Below are 24,581 nucleotides of genomic sequence, written 5' to 3'. Positions count from 1 at the left end.
ATTATGATGCTAGCTGGTTATTTTGCCTGTTAGTTGATGCAGTTTCTTCTTAGTGTTGATGGTCTTTACAATTTGGTATGTTTTTCAGTGGCTGGTACTGGTTTTTCTTTCCCATATTTAGTGCTTCCTTCAGGAGCTCTTGTAAGGCAGGCCTGGTGGTGACAAAATCTCTCAGCATTTACTTGTCTGTAAAGGATTTTATTTCTCCTTCATTTATGAAGCTTAGTTTGGCTGGATATGAAAATCTGGGTTGAAAATTCTTTTCTTTAAGAATGTTGAATATTGCCCCCACTCTCTTCTGGCTTGTAGGGTTTCTGCGGAGAGATCCACTGCTAGTCTGATGGGCTTTCCATTGTGGGTCACTTGACCTTTCTCTCTGGCTGCCCTTAACATTTTTTCCTTCATTTTAACTTTGGTGAATCTGATGATTATGTGTTTTGGGGTTGCTCTTCTCGAGGAGTATCTTTGTGGTGTTCTCTGTATTTCCTGAATTTGAATGTTGGCCTGTCTTGCTAGGTTGGGGAAGTTCTCCTGGATGATATCCTGAAGAGTGTTTTCTAACTTGGTTTCATTCTCCCCGTCACTTTTAGGGACCCCAATCAATTGTAGGTTTGGTCTTTTCACATAGTCCCATATTTTCTGGAGATTTTGTTTGTTCTTTTTCATTATTTTTTCTTTTTCATTAAGGCATAAATTGTCTTCATGCCTTATTTCAGTAAGTTGATCTTCAATCACTGATTGATCAATTCACCTATTGATACTTGTGTATGTTTCACTTGATCAATTCAGCTATTGATACTTGTGTATGTTTCACGAAGTTCTTTTGCTGTGTTTTCCAGCTCCGTCAAGTCATTTATGTTCTTCTCTAAACTGGTTATTCTAGTTAGCAATTCCTCTAACCGTTTTTCAAGGCTCTTAGCTTCCTTTCATTGGGTTAGATCATGCTCCTTTAGCTCGGAGAAGTTTGTTATTACCCACCTTCTGAACCCTATTTCTGTCATTTCATCAAACTCATTCTCTGTCCAGTTTTGTTCCCTTGCTGGAGAGGAGTTGTGATCCTTTGGAGAAGAGGCATTCTGGTTTTGGGAATTTTCAGCCTTTTTGTGCTGGTTTATCCTCATCTTTGTGGATTTATCTACCTTTGGTCTTTGATGTTGCTCACCTTCCAATGGATTTTTTTGTGTGGATGTCCTTTTTGTTGATGTTGATGTTATTCCTTTCTGTTTGTTAGTTTTCCTTCAGTCAGTCAGGCCCCCCTGCTGCAGGTCTGCAGGAGTTTGCTGGAGGTCCACCCCAGACTCTGTTTACCTGGGTGTCACCAACAGAGGCTGCAGAACAGCAAAGATTGCTGCCTGTTCCTTCCTCTGGGAAGGTTTGTCCCAAAGGGGCACCTGCCAGATGCCAGCCAGAGCTCTCCTGTATGAGGTGTCTGTCCACCCCTGCTGTGAGTTGTCTCCCAGTCAGGAGGCCCAGGGGTCAGGGACCCATTTCAGGAGGCAGTCTGTCCCTTCACAGACCTTGAGCACTGTTCAGGGAGATCCACTGCTCTCTTCAGAGCCAGCAGGCAGGAACGTTTAAGTCTGCTGAAGTTGTGCCCACAGCTGCCCCTTCTCCCAGGTGCTCTGTCCCAGGGAGATGGGAGTTTTATCTATAAGTCCCTGACTGGGGCCGCTGCCTCTCTTTCGGTGATGCCCTGCCCAGAGAGTAGGAATCTAGAGACGCTGTCTGGCTAGTGGCTTTGAGAATCTGCAGTGGGCTCCACCCAGTTTAAACTTCCCTGTGGCTTTATTTACACTGTAAGGGGGAAACCACCTACTCAAGCCTTAGTGATGGCGGACGTCCTTCTCCCCACCAAGCTTGAGTGTCCCAGGTTGACTTCAGACTGCTGTGCTGGCAGCGAGAATTTCAAGCCAGTAGATCTTAGCTTGCTGGGCTCCATCGGGGTGGGATCCACTGAGCTAGACCACTTGGCTCCCTGGCTTCAGCCCCCTTTCCAGGAAAGTGAATGGTTCATTCTCACTGGCGTTCCAGGCACCACTGGGGTATGAAAAAAAAAAACAAAACTGCAGCTAGCTCAGTGTCTGCCCAAATGGCTGCCCAGTTTTGTGCTTGAAACCCAGGGCCTTGGTGGTGTAGGCACCCAAGGGAATCTCCTGGTCTGCGGGTTGCAAAGACTGTGGGAAAAGCATAGCATCTGGGCTGGAATGCACCATTCCTCATGGCACAGTCCCTCACGGCTTCCCTTGTCTAGGGGAGGGAGTTCCCCAACCCCTGTGATTCTTGGGTGAGGCAGTGCCCCATGCTGCTTCGGCTCGCCTTCTGTCGGCTGCACCCACTGTCTAACTAGTCCCAGTGAGATCAGCCGGGTACCTCAGTGGGGAATGAAGAAATCATGGGCCTTCTGTGTTGATCTCACTGGGAGCTGCAAACCGGAGCTGTTCCTATTTGGCCATCTTCAGAAAAGCATTTTTTAAAAATGCCATTATATTCTTGCCTTTAGGGTCCTTGAAATTGTTTTGGTTGGAATTTGTTTTTCATAAAAGAATTGCCTGTATACATGTAAGTCAAATATTTGCTATGTGTGTATTGATTTTCTTTCTTAAGCCAGTAGAACACCGTACTTAGGAGTTGTGTGTGTGTGTGTGTATACATACATGTGCTTATAGAAGGGACTAAGTAGTGTTAATTTTTGCTAAATGATGGAAGAAATAAAAGTCAGCTATGCTTTTTAATATAATTCATCAAGCTTCCTTACAGTTCTAAGTGGAGGATTGGAGTTTAGGTGAGGAGGGGGAAATGATAATCCCAGATTCGGGAATGGGGAGAAGTCACTAGGAACTGCCATTTTTTTTTTTTCTAAAAGCAGATTTCACTATCCAACAAATTCCATAGATGATCTTCTCAATTGTATTTGTCTTAACAGTGCAGCAGTGAAATTGCTGCTTGATGATTCCACAGGCATTTTCTGCAAGTGTTGCCTTCCTGATGAAAAGCCTAACGTGGTAAAAATCACGCAGATTTCAAAAATCCAATTTATTATCCAGGATTAGCTATAACTAATAATTTTTCATAAACTCCAGTATAGGTATTTTTTTCCTGAGGGAAAATGAAACTTTAAGTCTTCTCTGAAGCCATAATTAAATATTATATTTTAAGACAAAGAAGAGTGACCATCATGTATATACAACACCTGATAGCTGCAGAAACCAAGACTAATTTATATTCCAAAGTCAAAATGTCAAATATTAACAGAAAATCACAGCCTTATTAGCAAAAGAGAAATCTCTCTGTTAATCACTTATTTAACAACTTGCAAATCTGTGAGAGATATTTCTTTACTTTGACGTTTGAGGATCCTCAGGAAGGGGAGTTGGGAGGGAAAATTGATCTCTGATAACACTCGAACAGCCTGGGATGCATGTCTGCAGGGCTTGATTTCTTATTTAACTTGTGAGTGCTAGCTTATCAAAATGCAGGTATGCAGGAGATACTGAGAAACAGATTGGCAAAAACTGGGCAGTATCAACAAATTGGTGTGTGCTTGAAGAAACTAAAGCCAGGTAACCAAAGGTTAGAATTACTTTCTTCTTGGACTCTCTCAGACATAGCATGGGGATTGTCTAGTTTATTTGTTCGATACGAGGTGCTTATGAAGTCAGGTTACGGCCATTCTCTATGGTCTGCTGACGTTTACATCCTAAGCAGCTATATTATAAATGTCATGGAAAACTAAAAGTGTGGAGAAATTAGTTGAAAGTCCATTAGTTTCATTACAGTAAGACCAGCTCTGCAACAGCCCACAATGGTGATCTGCATTAAACAATAGCTACCATTGATGAAGTGCCTACTGAGTGCCAGGCACTGGACTAGGGATTTTTATTTCTCTCGTTTAATTGTGAGAACAACCCTGTAAGGGAGGTCTTATTGGAGCTGGGTGTGGTAACTCATGCCTGTAATCCCAGCATTCTGGGAGGCTGAGGTGGGCTAGATCACCTAAAGTCAGGAGTTCGAGACCAGCCTGGCCAACACGGCGAAACCTGGTCTTTACTGAAAATACAAAAAATTAACCAGGCATGGTGACGGGTACCTGTAATTCCAGGTAATCGGGAGGCTGAGACATGAGAACCGCTTGAATCTGGGAGGCAGAGGTTGCAGTGAGCAGAGATCGTGCCACCTCACTCAAGCCTGGGTGACTCTGTGAGACTCTGTCTCAAAAAAGAAACTGGATACGTCTTATCAGTCTCATTCTTTCTACCTGCTTACCTATCTACCTATCTATAAATACACAAAGGAAGTGAGCTCATGAGGTGAAATTACTTGCTCAAGGCTGTACCACGTTAATTAGAGGAAATGGGACTTAAATGCAGTCTATCCAACTTAAGGGCAGAGGAGTGATCTGAGGAGAGAGTATTACATAAAAAAAAAAAAAGCCAATTATTAACCCAGAAAGGAAAAATAAAAATCCTAATTAAGAAAGGAAATATAGTCATTGTATACTACTTGTTATAGCTAGAAAAGATACTTAAATACACTCTCTCTAAGGCCATTAACTAGTTAATGTCTTTGGACTGTTTTCCTGTCATCTGAATGATCTGTGTTGTAATTTTAGTCCATGGGCCATGAAGAAGGAAGTTGTATGTGCCTGTGTGTGCGTGTGTGTCTATATGTAAGTATCATGTGCAAATTGGACAAGTTATTTATCCATTCCTGAGAAGCAGATTAAGTTTTAGAAGTCAGTGTCAAGGCTTTCATTGGGAGGCCATTCTCCATGGGTCTGTTATGATTCTGCCCATCTGGTGAGCAGAGGCACTGCTGGCCTTTGTTCTGGACCATCTCTTCAGGGATGTTTGTATAGTGAATGGCCTTGGAAGACAGAGAGAGTGGTTTCTTCTGGAACAACCATTCTCAACTGGTGATGATTTTGCCTCCAAAGGGATATATGGCAATTTCTGGTACCACTTTTGGTGTAGTAAGTGGGGGAGCGCTATGGGCATCTAGAGGGTGGTGGCCAGGGCCAGGGCTGCTCCTAATTATCTTGCAATGCACGTGACAGTCTTCACAACAAAAAATTCTGCAGCCCAGAATGTCAATAGAGCTGAGATTGGGAAACTCTGCTCTGGGGCAAAGGCCAGATTTCTGTATTGTCCTGTATAATAAAGACAATGTCTCCCTATGGTGCACAGGTCAGGCAAGTTTACTGCCCGTTGTAAAAGACTTAATCCCATTGACTTGTACACTTAAGAGTGGTTAAAATGGTAAATTTTATGTAATGTATATTTTACTATAATAACAATATTTGGAAAAAAAGTTTGGATTCCCTAAACTTGAGGTTCTTCTCCTAAAATGCAAACTAATGTGTGCATACCTAGCCACCTTCTCATTGTGGGAATTGGGCCTTGGGTGCAAATGCTCTTTTTGCTACTGCTATTGCATGAGCAATAAAGTCCTTTGTCACTGACTCAGTAGTCTCATGTTTCCTGCCAGCGCCCATGAAACGGTAGCATGCTAACTTGTCTCTTGCTAGCAGGGTACAACTTCAGACCTTTCATAGTCCTTGATAGCCTCTCCTGGTACCATCTAGCATGCGTGTTTGTGTGTGCACATACAGGTGTATTTGCATGTTTATGTTATGCAGTGTGGACTAAACCCAGCTAAGAAAGAGTCTGAGCTCTGCCCCAAGGTCCAGACTCTTTTCATTAGTTAGAGACAAATTAATGATGATGGACCTGGTAGTACTTCCAAACCCATGGAAAAACAGAAGAATGTTCACGTTCTTGCATGCATTTAGGGACGCCAGAACAAATGTCTTCTCTCAGAGGTGAGTTTAGGTCTAATAAGCCTAAGATACTCTTTCAAAACTAACCTGTTTTGTGTATGCATGTTCCAAATCAATCTGGGATTGGCCATCAGCAGTGGAACAAGTGCCTGATTAACAGATGCCTGTGATTGCTCTGGCACTGATGACCCTGTGTCAATATGTTCCATTTATAAGATGGTGCTTTTCCAAGCTAAGGAAGTAAGAAATGAGTCTGCTCCATTTTAGTTAAGTCAACGGCCCCTAGTAATTAAGGATCAGGCAAGATAATTCACCATCTCACAAACACAGGCCAATAACTATGAAATAACCAAATACACAATTGTATTTTTGGAGTTCGTTTAATTTGACAGAACCAAGTGGAAGATGGAGATAGTAACTTTGGAGTGATTTTGGTTTGTTTTATTGCTTTTCCCATTTGTAGTTGATTTTGACTAATAAAATAATGAGAATTGAAAAACGTTTTTATGCTAAGTAGTTTCATTAAATAGCATTTAACCCAGCATCATGAACATTAAAACAGTAAAATGATTTTTGTAAATTGGAAGTTGTGATATATACTTTTATTTATTTAAAATTTATTTTTCATCAGAATTATACACGTTTTTAAAAGTCAATCAGTTCAACAAAGATTATAACAAAAATAGCAACCATTTGCCACACCCCTCCTCACCACAATTCCTGTTTCATACAGTTAGCTGATTTGAACTAGTTCAGTTATTTCTCATGGAATACTGCTATATTCCTAATCCCCTCCCCCATTTTAATACCTCTGAGGTGCTTGGTTCTTATAAGTGATGGTATCTTATAGTTTAATTTAAAATGATTTTAAAAATTATTTTAATAAACTTTTTAATTTAAAAAATTCTTTTGTTTTTAGATGACATAAAAGAATGGCGATCCCTTTAATTGGATGGTATCTCAAATTTGATAAAGTAAATCTTGATTTTATTTGTTTTGATTTATTAACTTTCTGGATTTATCTTGCTTTGTATTTATCTTGATTTCGTAACTTTTTATGTAATTACTATGGAAGGTGACTATTTAGATTTTTTCCCAAACTCTTCCTCCCTATCAAAAATAGGGCCACATACATACAAACACATATAGATGCCTTTCCCTTTCTTTTTTCTTTCCACTATAATTTTGTAATACTTTTGGTTAAGTTAATATCTGTACATTATTTCTACTATGTAAGTATTATTCTTAGTTGAACCATTTAGTGTACTGTAGTTACATTTCCTTTCTTAGGTAACCCTTTTTCCCTCTTGCCCAGGTTAATAATTGTCTATTTTTTCACTTGCTTTGTTTTCTATGTACCTGTTACTAAGCCATCTCCAAACTCTGCAAGAACTTACTGTCCTCTTGATACATTCATATACATTCAGTGATACTGAAATCTTCATTTTATTTTTTTCTCAATCCCTCTGGTCAGCTGCCTCAAGCTGGTAAGTTGTTCTCTAGATCTGCTTTTCAGAGTTATCCTGGTATTTTTCTTCACCATTATTTTGAGAATTTCCTTTGCTTCCTCGGTGGATGGTTCTCTTATTTTTTTGGATTCTATGTCTTCCTCTCTCTTGGTTACACCTTCATTTTTTGTGGAACTCATCTCTAGTTGCCTCCAGAGAAAAGCTTCATGGGAGACACATTTTTCTGAGGCTTTGCATGTCTGAAAATATCTTTTTTTCTCTAATCAAACCTTTCTAAGTATGGCGAGGTAAACAATTCCAGGTTTAATATAATTTCTCTCACAATCGTGAGGCGATTCCTCAATTTTCCTTTGCATTCAGAATGGTAGTTGAGAAGTTTGATGGCATTCTGTTTTTTTGAATGTAACCCTTTTTCCTTTCTCTGAAGGTTTTTAGACTATTGTCTTTGTTCCTGGTGTTCTGGAAATTTCCAATTATGTGTCTTGGTATAGGCCTTTTTGCTTATTGGACTCGGTACTCAATGGGCTTTTTAATTCTTAAAATATGTGCTTTCAGTTTTGGAAAAAAAATAGTTTCTTTGATAATTTTCTTCTCTTCATTTTCCCACTCTTTCTAGAAGTCCAGGTATTTGAATATAGGACCTCCTAGAGTGATTATCTAACTGTCTCTCCTATTTTTCATCTCTGTAGATTTTTTTTTAACTTTCTCACTTAAAAAAAAATAAAAGCCTCAATTTTTATCTTCCTTTGATTATTTCCTAGTCATTTTATTTTTAACATCTAAGAGCTCTTTCACATTCTCTGAATATTCCTTTTTTAGCATCCTATTCTTGTTTTATAAATGTGATATCTTCCCTTTTCTCTCCAAGGATTGATGTTCTATTATTTTACACTTTCCTTTCCTGCACTGTTTTTTTTTCCTTCCGAGTTTCTTTTTTAGTTTCTTTGTCTCTTTCTATGTTTTGATCTCTGTATCCATATCAGAGTCTTTTCTTGGCTGTCTGGTTAGATTTGAGAGTGAGGTACTAAGGACACACTGTGTACATAGGGAAGGTGTCCTGTAGGTTGATTGCTTTTGGCCATTCATTGGCAGACCTCCTGCAATTTTTAGTATCTGTAAGTATTGCTCTTTTGGGGTCTATATCCTTTGAGAGGAATCTTTCAATCTTTTGCCTTGTTGATAAGAACCTAGCTGTCCACATTTTGGTATCTGACTGTGAGAAAGAGGCATGGATCAAGAGATTTATTCTCAGTTTCAGTGTAGTGCCCTTGTTCTCAGCTGTACTTGAGTCCAGTTTCCCTAAGGTTCAACATCTCCAGATAATAAACCTCCCATATTTCTCAAGGGAGGTGATCTCAGGGGATCTATTTGCTTCTTTTAAAGACTCTGAGCCAATTTTTAGTCACAGTTATCTATGCCCCTTATTTCAGAGGCAGATGGTGCCTCCATCCCCGAGCCGCCTTTAGGTTTTTAAGCATGCAAAGTCTTGCTTCTTGGCTTCCCTTTCTGCAGTCTCAAATTTTTGTTTCCTCAGGTCTACTGTCACCCATCCATTTGCCTCACATCCATTTGCTTTACTGTTTCCCAAATTTTGTGGTTGATATTCCCTTTCCACTCTTCTATGTCCTTATGGGTTCATCCTTTTAAAGTTGACTTGACTGATGCTTTGGAGGGACATTAGAAGGGAGCTAAGAAAAAACTCACATTTGTGGATCACAAGGTCAGTAGATCGAGACCATCCTGGCTAACACGGTGAAACCCCATCTGTACTAAAAATACAAAAAAAAAAAAAAAAATGCCAGGCATGATGGCAGGCACCTGTAGTCCCAGCTACTCAGGAGGCTGAGGCAGGAGAATGACGTGAACCCGGGAGGCGGAGCTTGCAGTGAGCCGAGATCACGCCACTGCACTCCAGCCTGAGCGACAGAGCCAGACTCCGTCTCAAAAAAAACAAAAACAAAAACAAAAAACCCTCACATTTTTTCAATCTGCTGTGTTTAACCAGAAAACACTTTCATAATGATCCATTAGAGCTGTTTTCCTAGAATCCACAATAGGGTAGCCTGTGAGCAGATTTTCTATGAGGGAATATTCTTTGGCTGTTACAGGGCTGACAACATCTACATCTCTTTAGTAGGCCATGTGTTCTTCAGACTTCCACAGGCTGCAGCACCCCTATGTCTGTCATCTGTCTTCAATTATAAATTTATGTTTTTTGACCTGCCCCTGGGATCATTTGAGCTTGTGACTATTGGTCTACACACACATAATATAATGCCATTTTAAAGAATCTGCAGCTTAGGGGCTGTAACCAGAAATAGGTTTAAAAAGCAAATATGCCTGTTGCCCTAGTTTTATTCTCCATGTTCTGACTTGGTCTCATCATTGACTCTACCTGCAACTAACGGGGAATCAGCAGCTACCTGCAGCTCCTCTTGTGAAAGGCAAGCAAGATGAAGAACTGTTTGTCTTGCTTTTCCATATATGATAAAATATACAGAAAGATAAAAGAGGCTGTTTTCTGTGACAGGTCCCCCAAATCGACTTCAATGAAATGCATTTACTAAACAGAATTATAAAATATTTAGAACCAGAAGGGAACTGACCTAAGCTTCATATGTTGCCATTGAAGAAACAAAGCCCCACAGTGGAGAAAGCCATTTTCCCTCAGAGACATGATCTGTTGGTAGTAGAATTAGCACAGGGGTCCTGTCTTCTAGTTTGGTCCTCTCCCTGTACCTCTTAAAGAAGAGAAGTGAGACGATTAGGGGCTTCTAATTAACCCATAAATGGCAACATGTTCTGAGGGCCACTCAACCTTCACTGCTGTCTCTGAACTAAAAGGGATTATGTGTAAATGGTATATTTATCATTCTTTATTTTCAAGTCATATACTCTTATTGAATCATATTCATATTCGGCGTTAACAAGCGTTGCGCACCGCTGGAAGGGTTAGAATGAGAATGATCAGAGTTCTTTATTTATGCATCACCAATAAGGCTTTTTGTGGCATCATGTTTGTAGATGGGTATTTAAATGATAGAAATGGTGTTAAACATTAAAATGTAGCCCTCAGGGATTTCTGATATAAATGAAAGAAAATCAACATTTACTTCTAACTTGAGAAAATTTAATGGGGAATTTTTTTTACAATGATGATTAAATATTTTCATGCCATCTAAGTATGTTTTCAGTTTATCATATATTCTCATATGGGTGTCACAGGAACTGGTGGGGCTTAAAGGGACCCAGGTGAGACAGCTTCCAGGTGACTGACCGCAGCTTCACTCTTCTGTACTTACAGGGTCATGTGTCTGAATATAACCATCCTTTTTGTAGGCCTTTGTGGCTTCAAATCACATCTAAACCTTTTTTGTTTTTTTCTGTGAAAGTAAGCCTCTGAAAGCTGAAAGCAAAAGTGGTACTTTGCTATCATAAAAAATTGAAACTGATTATTTCAAAACACCTCATTCAACTTGGATAGGAGATGACTTTAGTTTCCATGGGAACAGAAATAATAAAAACAAGTACGATAACTTCTGTGTTTTCAACATCTATGTCTGAATTCTGCCATAAAATCCACAGAAATATCTTCTACCCCAAAACCTATAACAAATCCACACACTTTCCCAAATTTGAAACGTCGTAAATGTTACATGGAAAAAATGAACATCTAAGGTAGTCTTTTTCATTTTTATTGATCTCCAATTTCTAGGTCTAGGTTATTTCAGGGAGAAAGAACTAATGGGTGGGAATGAGGAAGAGGGTTGGGTGGTGAGATAGGATATCTTGACTAAAAAATTCTAACTTGTGCTGTTATTTATGATAGCATAGGCCTTAAACATTAAAATAATATTCCTCAGGAATTCTGATGTATAATATAAGAAATATCACATTTACTGCTAAAGTGGGCTGGACATCAGCTATGGTCTCTCTTTAGATGCCTTTCCCAGTTTCTAATTTTTGTTCCTGCTGTTACTGTCAGAGGTGTGATATGAGTTGAAAGTGTAAGTCATCCAGGCAGCCCCATCTGCCTGTGGAAATACCTTCCAAGTAATTGATGCTTTCAATATTTTGCGGCTTATTTCCATATAATTTTCATATTCCATCTTCTTTCCCCTTACCACTCAGGAATCCTGAGTTAACCTTAGTAACAGCCTGCATATTCTCTAGAAAACCTGAATACTTAACGATTTCCCCCGAGCCGTCCCCGCTAGGATGTAGCCAGCGATAATAATTACCAGACCTTTTCTGTCTTCCCATACAAATCAACCATTTTCTCAGAATGTCAGTAACAAAATAAATAGCAAGATACACATGGAGGCAAACTCAGGCAAAATGCACTCGAAATGCCAATGCTGGTGTCATGTTGTACAGCTTTTCTAATAAAAAATATTAAGAGCAATTACTTATAATAAATAATGTGTTTTTTTAAAGGTAGAAGTCCTGACTTTCTTATAAAAACCTAAGGGTACATATTGTCTGTAATTGTACATATATTTTTAATATGTGTAACATGCCCATTAATCTAGTTGCATTCTGGATGCGTGCCAGGGAGGCTGTGAGGCTGGAATCATCTAGGTTTAAATGACTTCTGCGATCATTGTTTATACCATTATGTACATCAGTTTAATGAGGATTTAAGATAGAGTATAATGAATACCCTTTTTTGACTCCAGTGAAATAGAAGAATTGTGCTTTATAAAGAGTATAGCATTACACAATTACTCATAGGCATGAGCTAGTCCTGAAATTTCAAGATGTATGTACCCCTTAGAGAAACAATTTCTATCTGAAAACAGGTTCTCTTAAAAATTTTCATCACAAAGGTGACTGAAAATTGACATAAATGTCAGGGGGATGGAGACTTTGAGCATTAAATATAAAAATATAAAATATAAAAAAAACTTTCTGATTTATTGCTTTTGCGATGATGGGTTTCTTTTTATAACATTGACTCTTAATAAACAGTGGCATGGTGATGTAATTAGAATAAATCTTGTAGAACTGTCTTTATGGCCAGAAATCATTCTGTCAACAGTCAGTCCTTCCATTGTCTTCCAACTTTCAGTAAATTGACTGGTAATTTTTAAGATAAAAACGCCACCTTCCTTTAATGAGGCATGATTTCGGGACACTATTACAGTGAGAACTGTTAATCCAAAATGATTTTTTAAGTGGTATATTCATGAGCATATTGTGCTATATGTGATTTACAGCCCTACTATGCACAGTGTCATCTGGGGACCAGCATTGTCAGCATCACCAGAGCTGAGAGAGATGCAGAGGTTCTGAACTTGTGACTCACACTTTGCATTTGACAAGATCTCCAGGTGACAGTGAGGCACTGGTCTAGGAACCACTAGGCTGGAAGTAACTCTTGAACATACATTGAATTTAGCATAAATATGTCTTTGCTCTGTACTTTATCTTAGGAAAATAGTTATTACAATCCAATGGTTAAATAATTCAAATCCTTCTGTCACTACTTGGGGAATTTTGGACAAGGTTACCTAATTCTCTGTGCTTCAGTTTCCTTATCTGCTTTAGGATCATAATTGTGTTTTTCTTAAGTAATTGTTGTGAGGTTAGAGTAAATATGATAATGCATATGATGTGCTTAGGCCATAGTACCAGGTACTTGGCGAGCTCTGGATAAATGTGAACCTTGTTATCAGTGCCTTCCTGAAGGCACATATGAGGCTGACTTTTATCTGTGGGAGGCATATTTGTGTCTTATTCAAGATGAATATCCAGAGTCAGTGGTGATGGGAACAAAGATGAATAACAAAAAGCCCTTACTTCAAGAAACTTCCAGAAGACCTTCATAGTGCCAGGGATGATATTTCCCCATTATTCTATAATCATTCCAAATACTTTGGGGGTATCTACTTAATAGCAATTTATGTTCACTATTTTTATATTGCACATAGAGAATAACTGTACACCATGGTTAGAATGTAATAGAGGTACCTTAGCAAGTATTAGGAGGGCACAGGTGAGGAGTGACGGCCACCTGAGGGAGCAGGAAGGCTTTCTGGAGAAGGTGGCTCTACCCATGGGGAAGGAAGGGCATCCTGGATGAAGGTGTAAGGAACAGCATGAGTAATAGGATGGCACAGCCAGTGGCCCAGGGCTCTCTTTAGTTTCCTCCACAGCAGACTCTCCCCACTCTAAACTTCTATCTGGTAAGGTCTGGGTTTGGCCTTCTTTCCCTACCACATCTAGCCAGCCCTCTTTCCATTGTTGAGGAACCCAATTTCCCTATTTTTTAAAGGAAATAGGGGAGGGATGGAAGAGTGAGGGTGTTGGGAAGGGAGGTGAAAGAATATGAATATGAGCATGTGTGGGGCTGGGGAGGGAAGGTATTAGTATATTAGTTTACTGGGGCTGCCATAACGAAACACTGCAGACTAGAGGGCTTAAACAGCAGACATTTATTTTCTCACAGCTCTGGAGGCCCAAAGTCTGAGATCAAGGTGTTGGCAGGGTTGGTTTGTTCTCAGGCCTCTCTTCTTGGCTTGGGGCCCACCCTCATGACCTAATTTTAACTTAAATCGCCTCCAAATGCAGTTACTTTATGAGGTACTGGGGTTAAGACTTCGACATAAGAATTGGGAGGGAGGGCACAATTCAGCCCCCAAAAGTGAGAAGATGGGGTTTGTCTCTGATTTGATGCTGCTTAACAGATGGAAAGGATAATATTCAGGGAGCAGAGTCAGCTTTTCAAGTTTGAGTCTGTAAGAAACATGATCAGTGATGAGCAGAGTGGGGAGAAAAGCAGAGACATGGCTCCCAGCTCAGCGCAGCAGCCCCTCTGCCTCATTATCCATTGGTTATAGAGTAGAGGTTGGCCTTAGCCTGGCACCTTGTTACCATGGTTACCAGTTTTTCAGCTACTGAGGACCACTGTTCTTCAATAAGAAGTTGTGTCTGTGTGCGCACGCATGTGCACGCAGGTATGTGTGTTTATGATGCTGATGAAAGATAGTTTCATCTACTGTCCATGTAACCCTTGGCAACTTGCTTTACATCTCTGGTTCAATTTCCCATTCTATACAGTGGAAATAATAATCACATCTGCCAACAGGTTGGGAAAATGAGAAACTGCACGTGAAATGTGAAAGTGCTCTAAGAAGTACAATATGCTACCAAAAATGTTTGGCGTTATTTATTACATCCGTAACTGGCTACTGCCAACGTGTCATTCCAGTGGAAGATAGAGTCATTTGTGGCTTAAGTGCACATACTAATTTATGGAAATTATCCTTGTTTAATATCTCTTGTTTGTACATTCGTATTCCTTTTGCAAGTATTAATAGATAGCAGTTTGGAAACAACAAAAAGCTATTGGATGGTGAATTTGTTGTGAAAAATGGATGCCAAGGAACTTGGAAGCAAAGAATAAACATAACCGAGAGTGAGGATGATCAGTCCATGTGAATCAGACCCAACAGTCTTAATGAACTAAAAGTTCCCAGGGCTGGTGATAGCTCTGAGTTTGTGTGAGGGGTACCATATTCCGCTTCAGTAGTTTTGCTACAGCACAGTGAGAGAGGAGTAAAGGGGATGGAGGAAGGGTGCAACTTGTTCCCCCTTTGCCTCTTGTATTTCTTTTTTATCCTAAAGAATAGTTATGTAGAGGGAGTGCCCTTTTCCTTCTTTGCAGACTCTCACCATAGTATAGATTTTATCTGTGTGTGTACGTGTGTGTGTGTGTGTGTGTGTGTGTGTATGGATGGGTGTAAAACCCAGTGTTCCTTCTAGGGATGATTTGATTGATGTATACACTGGAAACATCTTTAATAATTTAATGTCTGCTTCAAAGGAGATTACACCAAAAAGCACATTGCTTTTCATTTATTCATTACAGATCTGTCATAGCAGCATTATTTTTTTTGCCCTGAATTGTAGTGTCATTGTAATAATAAATTTTGTTCCAGACTCAGGATATTTTAAAGGTTTATAAGCCTTTTAACTAATGTTACCATCTTATTTAAATTGATCAAATTGGTATTTCAGCACCATAATCTTGCATTTCTTAAAGTTGAGCTAACCAGATATGGCTTCATTTGATGACTACTAAAATAGCTGTGCTGGGAAAGTCTAATAGGAATAATGGGATGAAAGCGTAATACTGCTTGTTAGTACTGGTGGTAATAATGACTACGAGACAGGGCCTGAATTTAGGGCCAGTTGTCTTCTTCCCTAAAAAGAAATTAGGGTATATACCAGCCCTTTGCATTAAAAGGAGAAAAAAATGTATATGTGTTTGGAAATTCTGGATAAAGAAAGAGGTAAGGCTGAGAAATATAAAACTAAAAAATAATATGTTATTATTTTGCAATTTTTAGGTATAAATTCAGATATCATGAGAGGAAAATAGACATTTTCTTACTTAGATGTGACTGCCTTAACATACTTCACCAAGCACTGGTAATATGTTCTCAGAGAGGTGAGGACCATATCCAGAATCCTAAGCAATTACAGTAAATTAGGAGTTTTTTGTTATTATTTTATTAAGAAATGCTACACAACTTCTCTTTAAAACTAAAAACTAAAACAAAGTTGTTCTGAATAATAGGGCAAGTTTAGGCACAGTAAGGATCAAAACCATTTCTAGGAGAGTGATTTATCATTACCCATTTTTCAGAGGTAACTTAAAAAGAAATCTGTTCTTGTTGGCCATTAGTACTGTAGTATTTCGGGAGTTTTGTTACGTACTGCTTCAGGTACTCTGCTAGACAATTCTAAGAATGTTTCCTTCCTAGATCACACCAAAAGTCAGTGATAGAAATGTCCAAAATATTTTGTTTTCAGGTCAGTAATTCCTTTTTTTTTTTGAGACAGAGTCTCGCTCTGTGGCCCAGGCTGGAGTGCAGTGGTGCAATCTCAGCTCACTGCAACCTCCACCTCCTGGGTTCAAGCAATTCTGCCTCCCCAAGTAGCTGGGATTACAGGCATGCACCACCAAGCCCAGCTAATTTTTTGTATTTTAGTATAGACGGGGTTTCATCATGTTGCCCCCAGGGTGGTCTTGAACTCCTGAGCTCAGGCAATCCTCCTGCCTCAGCCTCCAAAGTGCTAGGATTACAAGCATGAGCCACCGTGCCCAGCCTCAGGTCAGTAATTCTTTAAACAGTACAAGTAATGTTGCCTACTGCAGATCGCATATTTTCTGGCCATTGAAAGTACACGTTGAGTGTCCTTACAGTAGCAACTTGTTTGGTTATTAATTTGAGGAAAGATACTAGGACTTTGGGACAAGACTGCCTTTGGTTTACATCTAGCTCTACCTGGTCACCTGCCCTGTGATGTGGGAAGTGTGATGCAATTTCTCATTTTCTCTGTTTAACAGGTATAAGAAACATAACGCATAGGGCTATTGTGAGAGTTGCATGAAATCTTGCGTGCGATGTTTGGCACAGAGCAGTGCTCAGCCTTTCCACTTCCATTTGCCCCTCCTTTCTCACCTTGTCCCTACTTGCAAACACTGTTGACACAGAGTTGTAGAAGTCTCTATGGCCAAACAACCCACCGGGAAGCACTCCTTTCCTGACACATGCCCCTAACTGCTTCTCGCCTCATGCCACATTGTAACGTGATTTGTTTACACATCCTTCCTGCCCACTGTGCTCTTCGCTCTTTGATCTCAGAGTCAGTGGTATTTATCTCTGAATGCTGGGAACGCTCAGTACTGCTTAACACAGATGGGTGCCCTTGGCCCAGTCACTGAAGTCATGAGGTCTGAGAGTCCATTACGTGTCCCTCAGAGTCCTACAATGACCACGTACGTCATCCTGCAGAGTCCACGGAAGGAAACTTGTCTCTGGGCCAAAGGTCCACAGGGCTTTTCCTGGCTTCTTCTGACTTGTTCATGGGGAGCTATCCACCGTGTTTTCTCTTAGCTGGTTTATTATACTTTCTTCCCCCTTGCAAGTCCCCTCTCTGTCTTAGTGTCTTGGTAAAGGAAAACTCTAGACTTCCTGTTGTGGGCTCCTTTCCTGAACTCCCTAGAAGTCCTTGCTCTTTAGTGATGCAGAATGTAATCTTTGGCTCAGTACATTTCCTCTGCTCCATTTCATTTCATTTCTTTTCTTCTTTTTAATTTTTGAGATAGAGTCTCGCTCTGTCACCCAGGCTGGGGTGTAGTGGCGCCATCTCAGCTCACTGCAAGCTCTGCCTCCCGGGTTCACACCATTCTCCTGCCTCAGCCTCCCGAGTAGCTGGGACTACAGGCACCCACCACCACGCCCGGCTAATTTTTTGTATTTTTAGTAGAGACGGGGTTTCACCATGTTGGCCAGGATGGTCACGATCTCCTGACCTTGTGATCCTCCCGCCTCAGCCTCCCAAAGTGCTGGGATTACAGGCGTGAGCCACCATGCCGGCTCCATTTTATTTCTTTTTGTGGTAATGTACTCATAATGCAGTATTTACCATCTTAACCAGTTTTAAGTGTACATACAGTTCAGTGGTATGAAATTCATTCATAATGTTGTGTAACCACCACCACCAACCAGCTCCAAGCCTCTTTTCGTCTTGCAAAACTGAAACTCCATACCTATTAAACAAGAACTCCCCATTTCTCCCTCCCTCAACCTGGCAACCACCGTTCTACTCTCTGTCTCTGTGATTCTGACTATTCTATGTCCCTCATGCAGGTAGAATCATACAGTATTTGTCTTTGTGTGTGACTGGCATATTTCACTTAGCATAATATCTCTATCTCACCCACTTTGTATCAGAATTTTCTTTCTTTGTGAGGCTGAATAATACTCCATTGTATGGATATACTACATTTTGATTATCCACTCATCTTTTGATGAACCCTTGGGTTACTTCCACATTTTAAGCTATTGTGAATAATTCTATAAACTTGGGTGTACAAATATCTCTTCAAGTCCCTGCTTTCAGTTCTTTTGGGTATTTACCTAGATGTGGAGTGCTAGATCAGACTATAATTCTATTTTGAACTTTTTGAGGAGCCACCATACTGTTTTTCAGGTGGCTGTAACATTTTGCATCCCCACCAAAAATACCCAGGAGTTCCAATTTCTCCACATCCTTGTCAACACTTGTTTTCTTTCTTTTCTTTTCTTTTCTTTTTTTTGTCATCATAATGGGTGTTAGGTAGTATCTTATTGCAGTTTTAATTTGTATTTCTCTAATTATTAGCAATGTTGAGGATATTTTCATGTGATTATTGGCCATTCATATATCTTCTTTGCAGAAATTTCTATTCAAGTACTTTGCACATTTTTGAATGAGACTTTTTGTTGTTGAGTTTTAGGTGTTCTCTATATATCCTGGATATCAAGCCCTTATCAGATAAATGATTTGCAAATATTTCTTCCCCTTCTGTGGGTTGCCTTTTTACTCTATCGGTATTGTCTTTTGATGTACAAAGTTTTAAAATTTTTATGAAGTCCTATTTATGTATTTTTTCTTTTGTTGCCTGTGTCTTTAGTGTCTTGTCTAAGAAACCACCACAAAATCCAAGGCCATAAAGCTTTTTCCCTATGTTACCTCTAAGAATTTTATAGTTTTTGGTTTTACATTTAGGTCTTTCATTCATTTGGAGTTATATTTTGTATATATATTAAATAAGGATGCAACTTCATTCTTTTGCATGTAGGTATCCAGTTTTCCCAGCACAATTTGTTGAAAGACTGTCCTTTCCCTACTGAATGCTCTTGGCACCCGTGTCTTTCTGGACTCTCTGTTCTATTCCATTGGTCTATAGGTCTGTCTTAATTCCAAGACCATTCTGGTTTTGCAGTAAGCTTTGAAATAAAGAAGTGGGAATTCTCCAACTTTGTCCTTTTTCAAAATTGTTTTGGCCATTCAGGGTCCCTTGAGATTCCATATGAATTATAGGATGGGTTTTTCTATTTCTGCAAAAAATGACATTGTGATTTTGACAGGGATGCATTGAATCTGTAGATCACTTTGGATAATATTGACCTCTTAACAATAGTAAGTATTCTAATACATTAACATGGGACATGTTTCCAGTTATTTATGTCTTTTAAATTTTCCTTTGGCAATGTTTTGTATTTTTCATTGCAAAAGTCTTTCATCTCATTGGAAATTCCTAAGTATTTTATTCCTTTTGATGCTATTGTAAATGAAATTGTTTCTGTAATCTCCTTCCAGACTGTTCATTGTTAGTGTATAGAAATGCAAGTCATTTTCATGTGTGATGTATTCTCCTCCATTCTGTTTTTATAATCACAATGCCTGTCTTTCCCTTGCCAAGCTGTCCTCTCCTTATCACTTCAAGTGTGTGTGTTTTAGTGCCTTGCTTAGCTTGTTCTCTTTGGGGAGAGGGTGAGACGGGTCTGGTGGGAAGATTGGAAATGTTACTCTCTTTGTTAGAGACTGGAGACTTTTCTCACTTTCAGTCATTTAGGTTACATACATTGAACACGAGAAACTTCTTACCAAGCATTGTGAGTTATGTTCATAAATCTTTTGCCTTTTAGCACCAGCTGACCCATCCATCCCCCTCTGGACCTGAGTTTCTGTCCAGCATTCTGCCTCTGTGAGGGACCCACCCTGACTACATGCTCAGGGACAGCTAGACTCTCCACTATTTGACCTTAAGCATCCGAATAAAATTTGAACAGCCTAGGCTCACGGTGTCTTTTAATCTGCATAATGACAAACACTGTTTTTTTTTTTTTTTTTTTTCCCAATATCTAGGAACAACTAGGTTTTTCCTTCACTTAAAAAATACACATTTGGTATCATATAATTAAATCTGAGACTTTATTTTTGACAGAAGATAAGAATTATTACTAGTTCCAACTCTTCTTCAAAATAATGTGTGGAATTTTATTCTGAACTTTCAGTCTACTCCCCCTCATTTCCTTCCTTACTTCCAAAATGGAAAGCATTATGTTAACTTTTGTAATGATACAAAAGTTTGGTCAGTTGTTTGGTCAGTTAGAAGAGATGGGCTTCTAGAGTTGGAAAGGGGGTCAGGGCTAATTGGGTTCCAAACTCTCATTTTACAGGGAAGGAGAATTAAGTGACCTATCCAATGTCAGGTAGCTAGAAAGAGGCAATAATGAGATCTTAACGTCAAGTAAATCCTTCTACCCTACCATTAAAAAAAAAAAAAATCCTGTTATTTTATTGATAGCATTGAAGAAATATGGTGGCTCCAGGAAAGAATGTATTGTAACAACTGGGAAGGGATTTCCATGTTTTTTAGGATCTGTGATGTGCCAGAAACTATGACACTTTATATGAACTTTTCTCGTTTAATCTCTGTGGAAGTTTTGTTACATTTCCATTTTACAAATAGGGAATCTGAGACTCACTAAAGTTAGGTAGCAGCCGTGAAGAGCCTGGCCAGGACTTGAACCTGGGTTTTTCTCCAAAGTCTTGGCTCTGAAAGTTGACCTCCTGTTCCCTACTGCTTTTTTTTTTTTTTTTTTTTTTTTTTTTTTGAGATGGAGTGTCACTCTTTCACCAGGCTGGAGTGCAGTAGAGCGATCTCCACTCACTGCAAGCTCCACCTCCCAGGTTCAAGGGATTCTCCTGCCTCAGTCTCCCAAGTAGCTGGGACTACAGGTGCCCGCCACCATGCCTGGCTAATTTTTTGTATTTTTAGTAGAGGCGGGGTTTCACTGTGTTAGCCAGGATGGTCTCGATTTCCTGACCTGATCCACCTGCCTCGGCCTCTCAAAGTGCTGGCATTAGAGGTGTGAGCCATCGCACCCGGCCTCCTCTTCCCTCTTGAAGCAGATTTATGTGTATCAAAATAACAGTAGAACAGTAAATGCTTGATTAAGGTTTATAAAATACCCACCACCATGCCCGGATAATTTTTTGCCTTTTTAGTAGAGACAAGGTTTCACCGTGTTAGCCGGGATGGTCTTGATTTCCTGACCTCGTGATCAGCCCACCTCGGCCTCCCAAAGTGCTAGGATTACAGGCGTGAGCCACTGTGCCCAGCCCCCGGCCCCCAGCATTTATTATTCTTATAGAGAGGATGTATAGTTTCTTGACATTGGATCTTCAGGAAAATCAATTATTGTATTTAGAGATAAGCTGTAAGTTTCCTTAGGCATTCTGGGGAAAGCTATCTACATTCCACATCAGAAAACATGAATTCACAGCCTGGTGCCATTGCCCTCATCCTTAGCCCTGAGGATAATAATTTCTCCTCCTTTGGGCCAGGCACCTCACTAGACACTGGCCAAGGACGTTGCGGTTTGGCTTTCTATCTTCCATGGGGGTTACGAGCACTGGTTTTGGAGTCACAGGCTTAGTTCAAACTCTGGCTCTTTCTATGGGATCTTGGGCTCTCCCTGTTTAGTTTTTCTCATCTGCAAAATGGGAATGATGCCAATCTCAAAGGACTGTTGTGAGGATTAAATAAGGGAATACTTGTAACATGTGGCATGTGGTAGGTACTCAGTAAATGTAAGCGCATTCTATACTGTAAAGTACTATGCGAATGTAAGAATGTTTTACTTGACTGTAATATAAGTATTACATTACTATGATGTTCAGTGGAAATTTTCTGTTATGCTTCTTACTTTTATCCATTATTCCTTTTGATCCATCAGAGGCCAGCAGAAATAGTAGACGAGGAAGAAGATGGAGAGAAGGCAAACAAGGATGCAGAACAAAAAGAAGACTTTTCAGGAATGAATGGTGACCTTGAAGAGGAAGGAGGTAGAGAGGCTACAGATGCCCCTGAGCAAGTCAAGAAGATTCTGGATCACAGTGAGGAGCAGGCAGGCCCTGCTCGTGTAAATGGAGGCACCGATGAGGAAAATGGTGAGGAGCTGGACCAGGTTAATAATGAGCTTCAACTGGCCCTGGACGAGGAAAGGAAGTCTCAAGGAGCTGGCAGTAGACAAGATGAGGTATTTCTATTGCTTTTGCTTACTTATGTGAATGCATGAATACATGTGTGTGTACATGTGTGCATTTAGAGAATTAACCAAGTGTTTAGGACTTGTATTGAAACCACTTATGGTTGAGTAGGAAAGATTCAAAACCATTTAATCACTTATTTACTAGTTATTTCAACCATTTAACAACTGCTGCCATTGACCTATCCGGCAGTCCATATGTCTGCCCTTCCGCCATTCATACATTTAGCCATTCATCCATCCATCTATCCACCTCCTGCCTCATTTTACAAGAAAATGTGCAGAGCCTTCTAAGAACATACATAATCATAGAATGAAATATAAAAAAGTAAAACTAAGACCAGAGAAGGTAGAAAGTAGAAAAGAATATCAAGACCAGTGAGACCTAGACATGAAATAAAGAATGCTATCTCTATTATGAGCGACTTATTTGATCTGTAGAAGTACTGAAGTCTACTTTGCTTATTCTACTTTAAATAGATTAATCGAATTAAGCGTTCAACGCATACACTGGTAGTATACAGTTCTATTTATTATACAGAGAGGATAAAGAAATATGTGGTGAAAATAAAGGAACAGAAAAAGTAATATGTGGTAAAACCTCTCTCTTCCTAGCCTGTGCTTCCACGTCTGACCCTGGAGCTGGATACTCATCAGTCCCGGCATTCTTCCATGGGACAGTATGACCCCGTTGCTGCCAGGCTCAAGCTGAGTCTCATAGCATAAGAGGCAGGATGTTCTCCATAACATTCTCACCATCTACTTATCCCATCCCTTCCTGTCTATCCATCAGATCGAAGTCCACCTCCCTCAAGGCTGTAGCCGCTGAAGTGGGCCTTGGTCTACTCATTCCTAATACCCACTATGATGAATGAGGTCTACTTGATTATTTATTATTGATGCATCTGATTTATCTTGCTTAGGGAGAGCAAGTTTAGCAGTGGCAAAATGCAAAATGTTTTGGTGGCCAGGTTTCAATAACAGTACAAAGTTATCTGTAATCTACTATATGGCATATTCAAAATGTTCTTAACATCTAAATGAAAATGCTCAGTATGTCTCTCATTTTATCTTTTCTCTAGGTGAGATAATCACAGTCCTATTCTATAAGAAATTCCCCATATGTAGTTATACATAGTCCTCAGTGTCATTTATATGGCAACTGTAATAGTAGGTTTCCTACAACTCTTTGTTGTAGTAGCTTTTGATGAAAGCTTACAAAATGAAATCAAAGTGTAATTCTATGTGGGACTAGATAGTAAGATCCAAGCATGATTTTTTCCAGTGGTCTAGCTTAATTCAACATATGACATAAATAGATTTTACAGAAATGAATGGATTGCTGTCCTTCCGTCTTCCATAAATATAACTTTAAAAAATAATCCTGTAATTTGCAATGATGTGGATAAACCTGGAGGATATTATGTTAAGTGAAATTAGCCAACCAAAGAAAGACAAATACCATATGATCTCACTTATATGTGTAATCTAAAAAAAGTTAAACTCATAGAAGTCAAAGCTAGAATGGTGGTTACCAGGGACTGAGTATGGGGTTGGAGAGATGTAGGCCTAATGATACAAAATTTCTGTTAGAAAGGAGGAATAAGTTCAAGAGATCTATTGTATAACAAGGTGTCTAAAGTTAATAACAATGTATTGTATACTTGAAAATCACTAAGAGAGTAGATTTGAAGTGTTCTCACCACAAAAGATGATAAGTACAAGAGGTAAAGTGTATGTTAATTAACTCCATTAAGCCATTCCACAATGGATACATATTTCAAAACATTTCGTACACTATAAACATACAATTTTTATTTGCCAATTATGATAAATAATTTTTAAAGGGGAAAAATAGGCTTTTGATAGGAATTGGGCATCTGTCAAGATCAAGGTTACATAGTTTGGCAATGGCCTGTGGTATGTAATGAGGGTGAATCTAAATTCTTGGGAATTCAAATAAGGAAGTGCATAGTTTGTCATTTTTTTGAGACAAGGTCTAATTAGGGACTTGTTTTTTTGAGACAAGGTCTCACCCTGTTACCCAGGCTGGAGTTCAATGGCATGATCACAGCTCACTGCAGCTTTGACCTCCCGGGCTCAAGTGATCCTCCCACTTCATCCTCCTGTGATAGCTGGTACCACAGGTGCCACCATGCCAGGCTATTTTTATTTTTTTTGAAATATGGAAGAAGTCTCCCTATATTGCACAGGCTGGGTTTGAACTCCTGGGCTCAGTGGATCCTCTTGCCTTGACCTCTCAAAGTGATGAGATTACAGGCATGCACCACCACGCCCAGTCTAATTAGGGATTAGTAACAGAGCAGTGACTCACAAAGAGATTTAATCTTATTTGACTCATCTCTTTCTTATAACAGTGATATATTTTATCTTGTTCTCTCTAGCATATTAGTATAGGTATATTTTAAGCATACCAAA

General features: G+C 39.5%; 2 protein-coding genes across 4 annotated transcripts in view; one reads left to right on the top strand and one right to left on the bottom strand.

The window, feature by feature from the left end:
* ACOT13 (acyl-CoA thioesterase 13) overlaps positions 1–24,581 on the bottom strand; it is an 812,642-nt gene that overhangs the window by 499,646 nt on the left and 288,415 nt on the right. The gene's annotated exons all lie outside the window — the stretch shown is intronic.
* Positions 1–24,581, top strand: part of DCDC2 (doublecortin domain containing 2) — a 194,541-nt gene that overhangs the window by 162,696 nt on the left and 7,264 nt on the right. Inside the window, exons 9-10 of one of the 2 annotated variants that reach the window (XM_050788231.1) lie at positions 21,831–22,133; positions 22,758–24,455. In XM_050788231.1, coding sequence (XP_050644188.1) covers positions 21,831–22,133; positions 22,758–22,868 — 414 coding nt within the window. In that variant the 3' untranslated portion in view covers positions 22,869–24,455. Of the gene's footprint in view, positions 1–21,830; positions 22,134–22,757; positions 24,456–24,581 lie in introns of those variants that run through there. The other variant, XM_050788232.1, reaches the window with a different exon arrangement.

Source organism: Macaca thibetana, chromosome 4, assembly GCF_024542745.1.
Source record: "Macaca thibetana thibetana isolate TM-01 chromosome 4, ASM2454274v1, whole genome shotgun sequence".
In the NCBI taxonomy this organism is placed as follows: domain Eukaryota; kingdom Metazoa; phylum Chordata; class Mammalia; order Primates; family Cercopithecidae; genus Macaca; species Macaca thibetana.
Note: the sequence above shows the minus strand (reverse complement) of the source record. Positions and strands in the feature narration are given on the sequence as shown.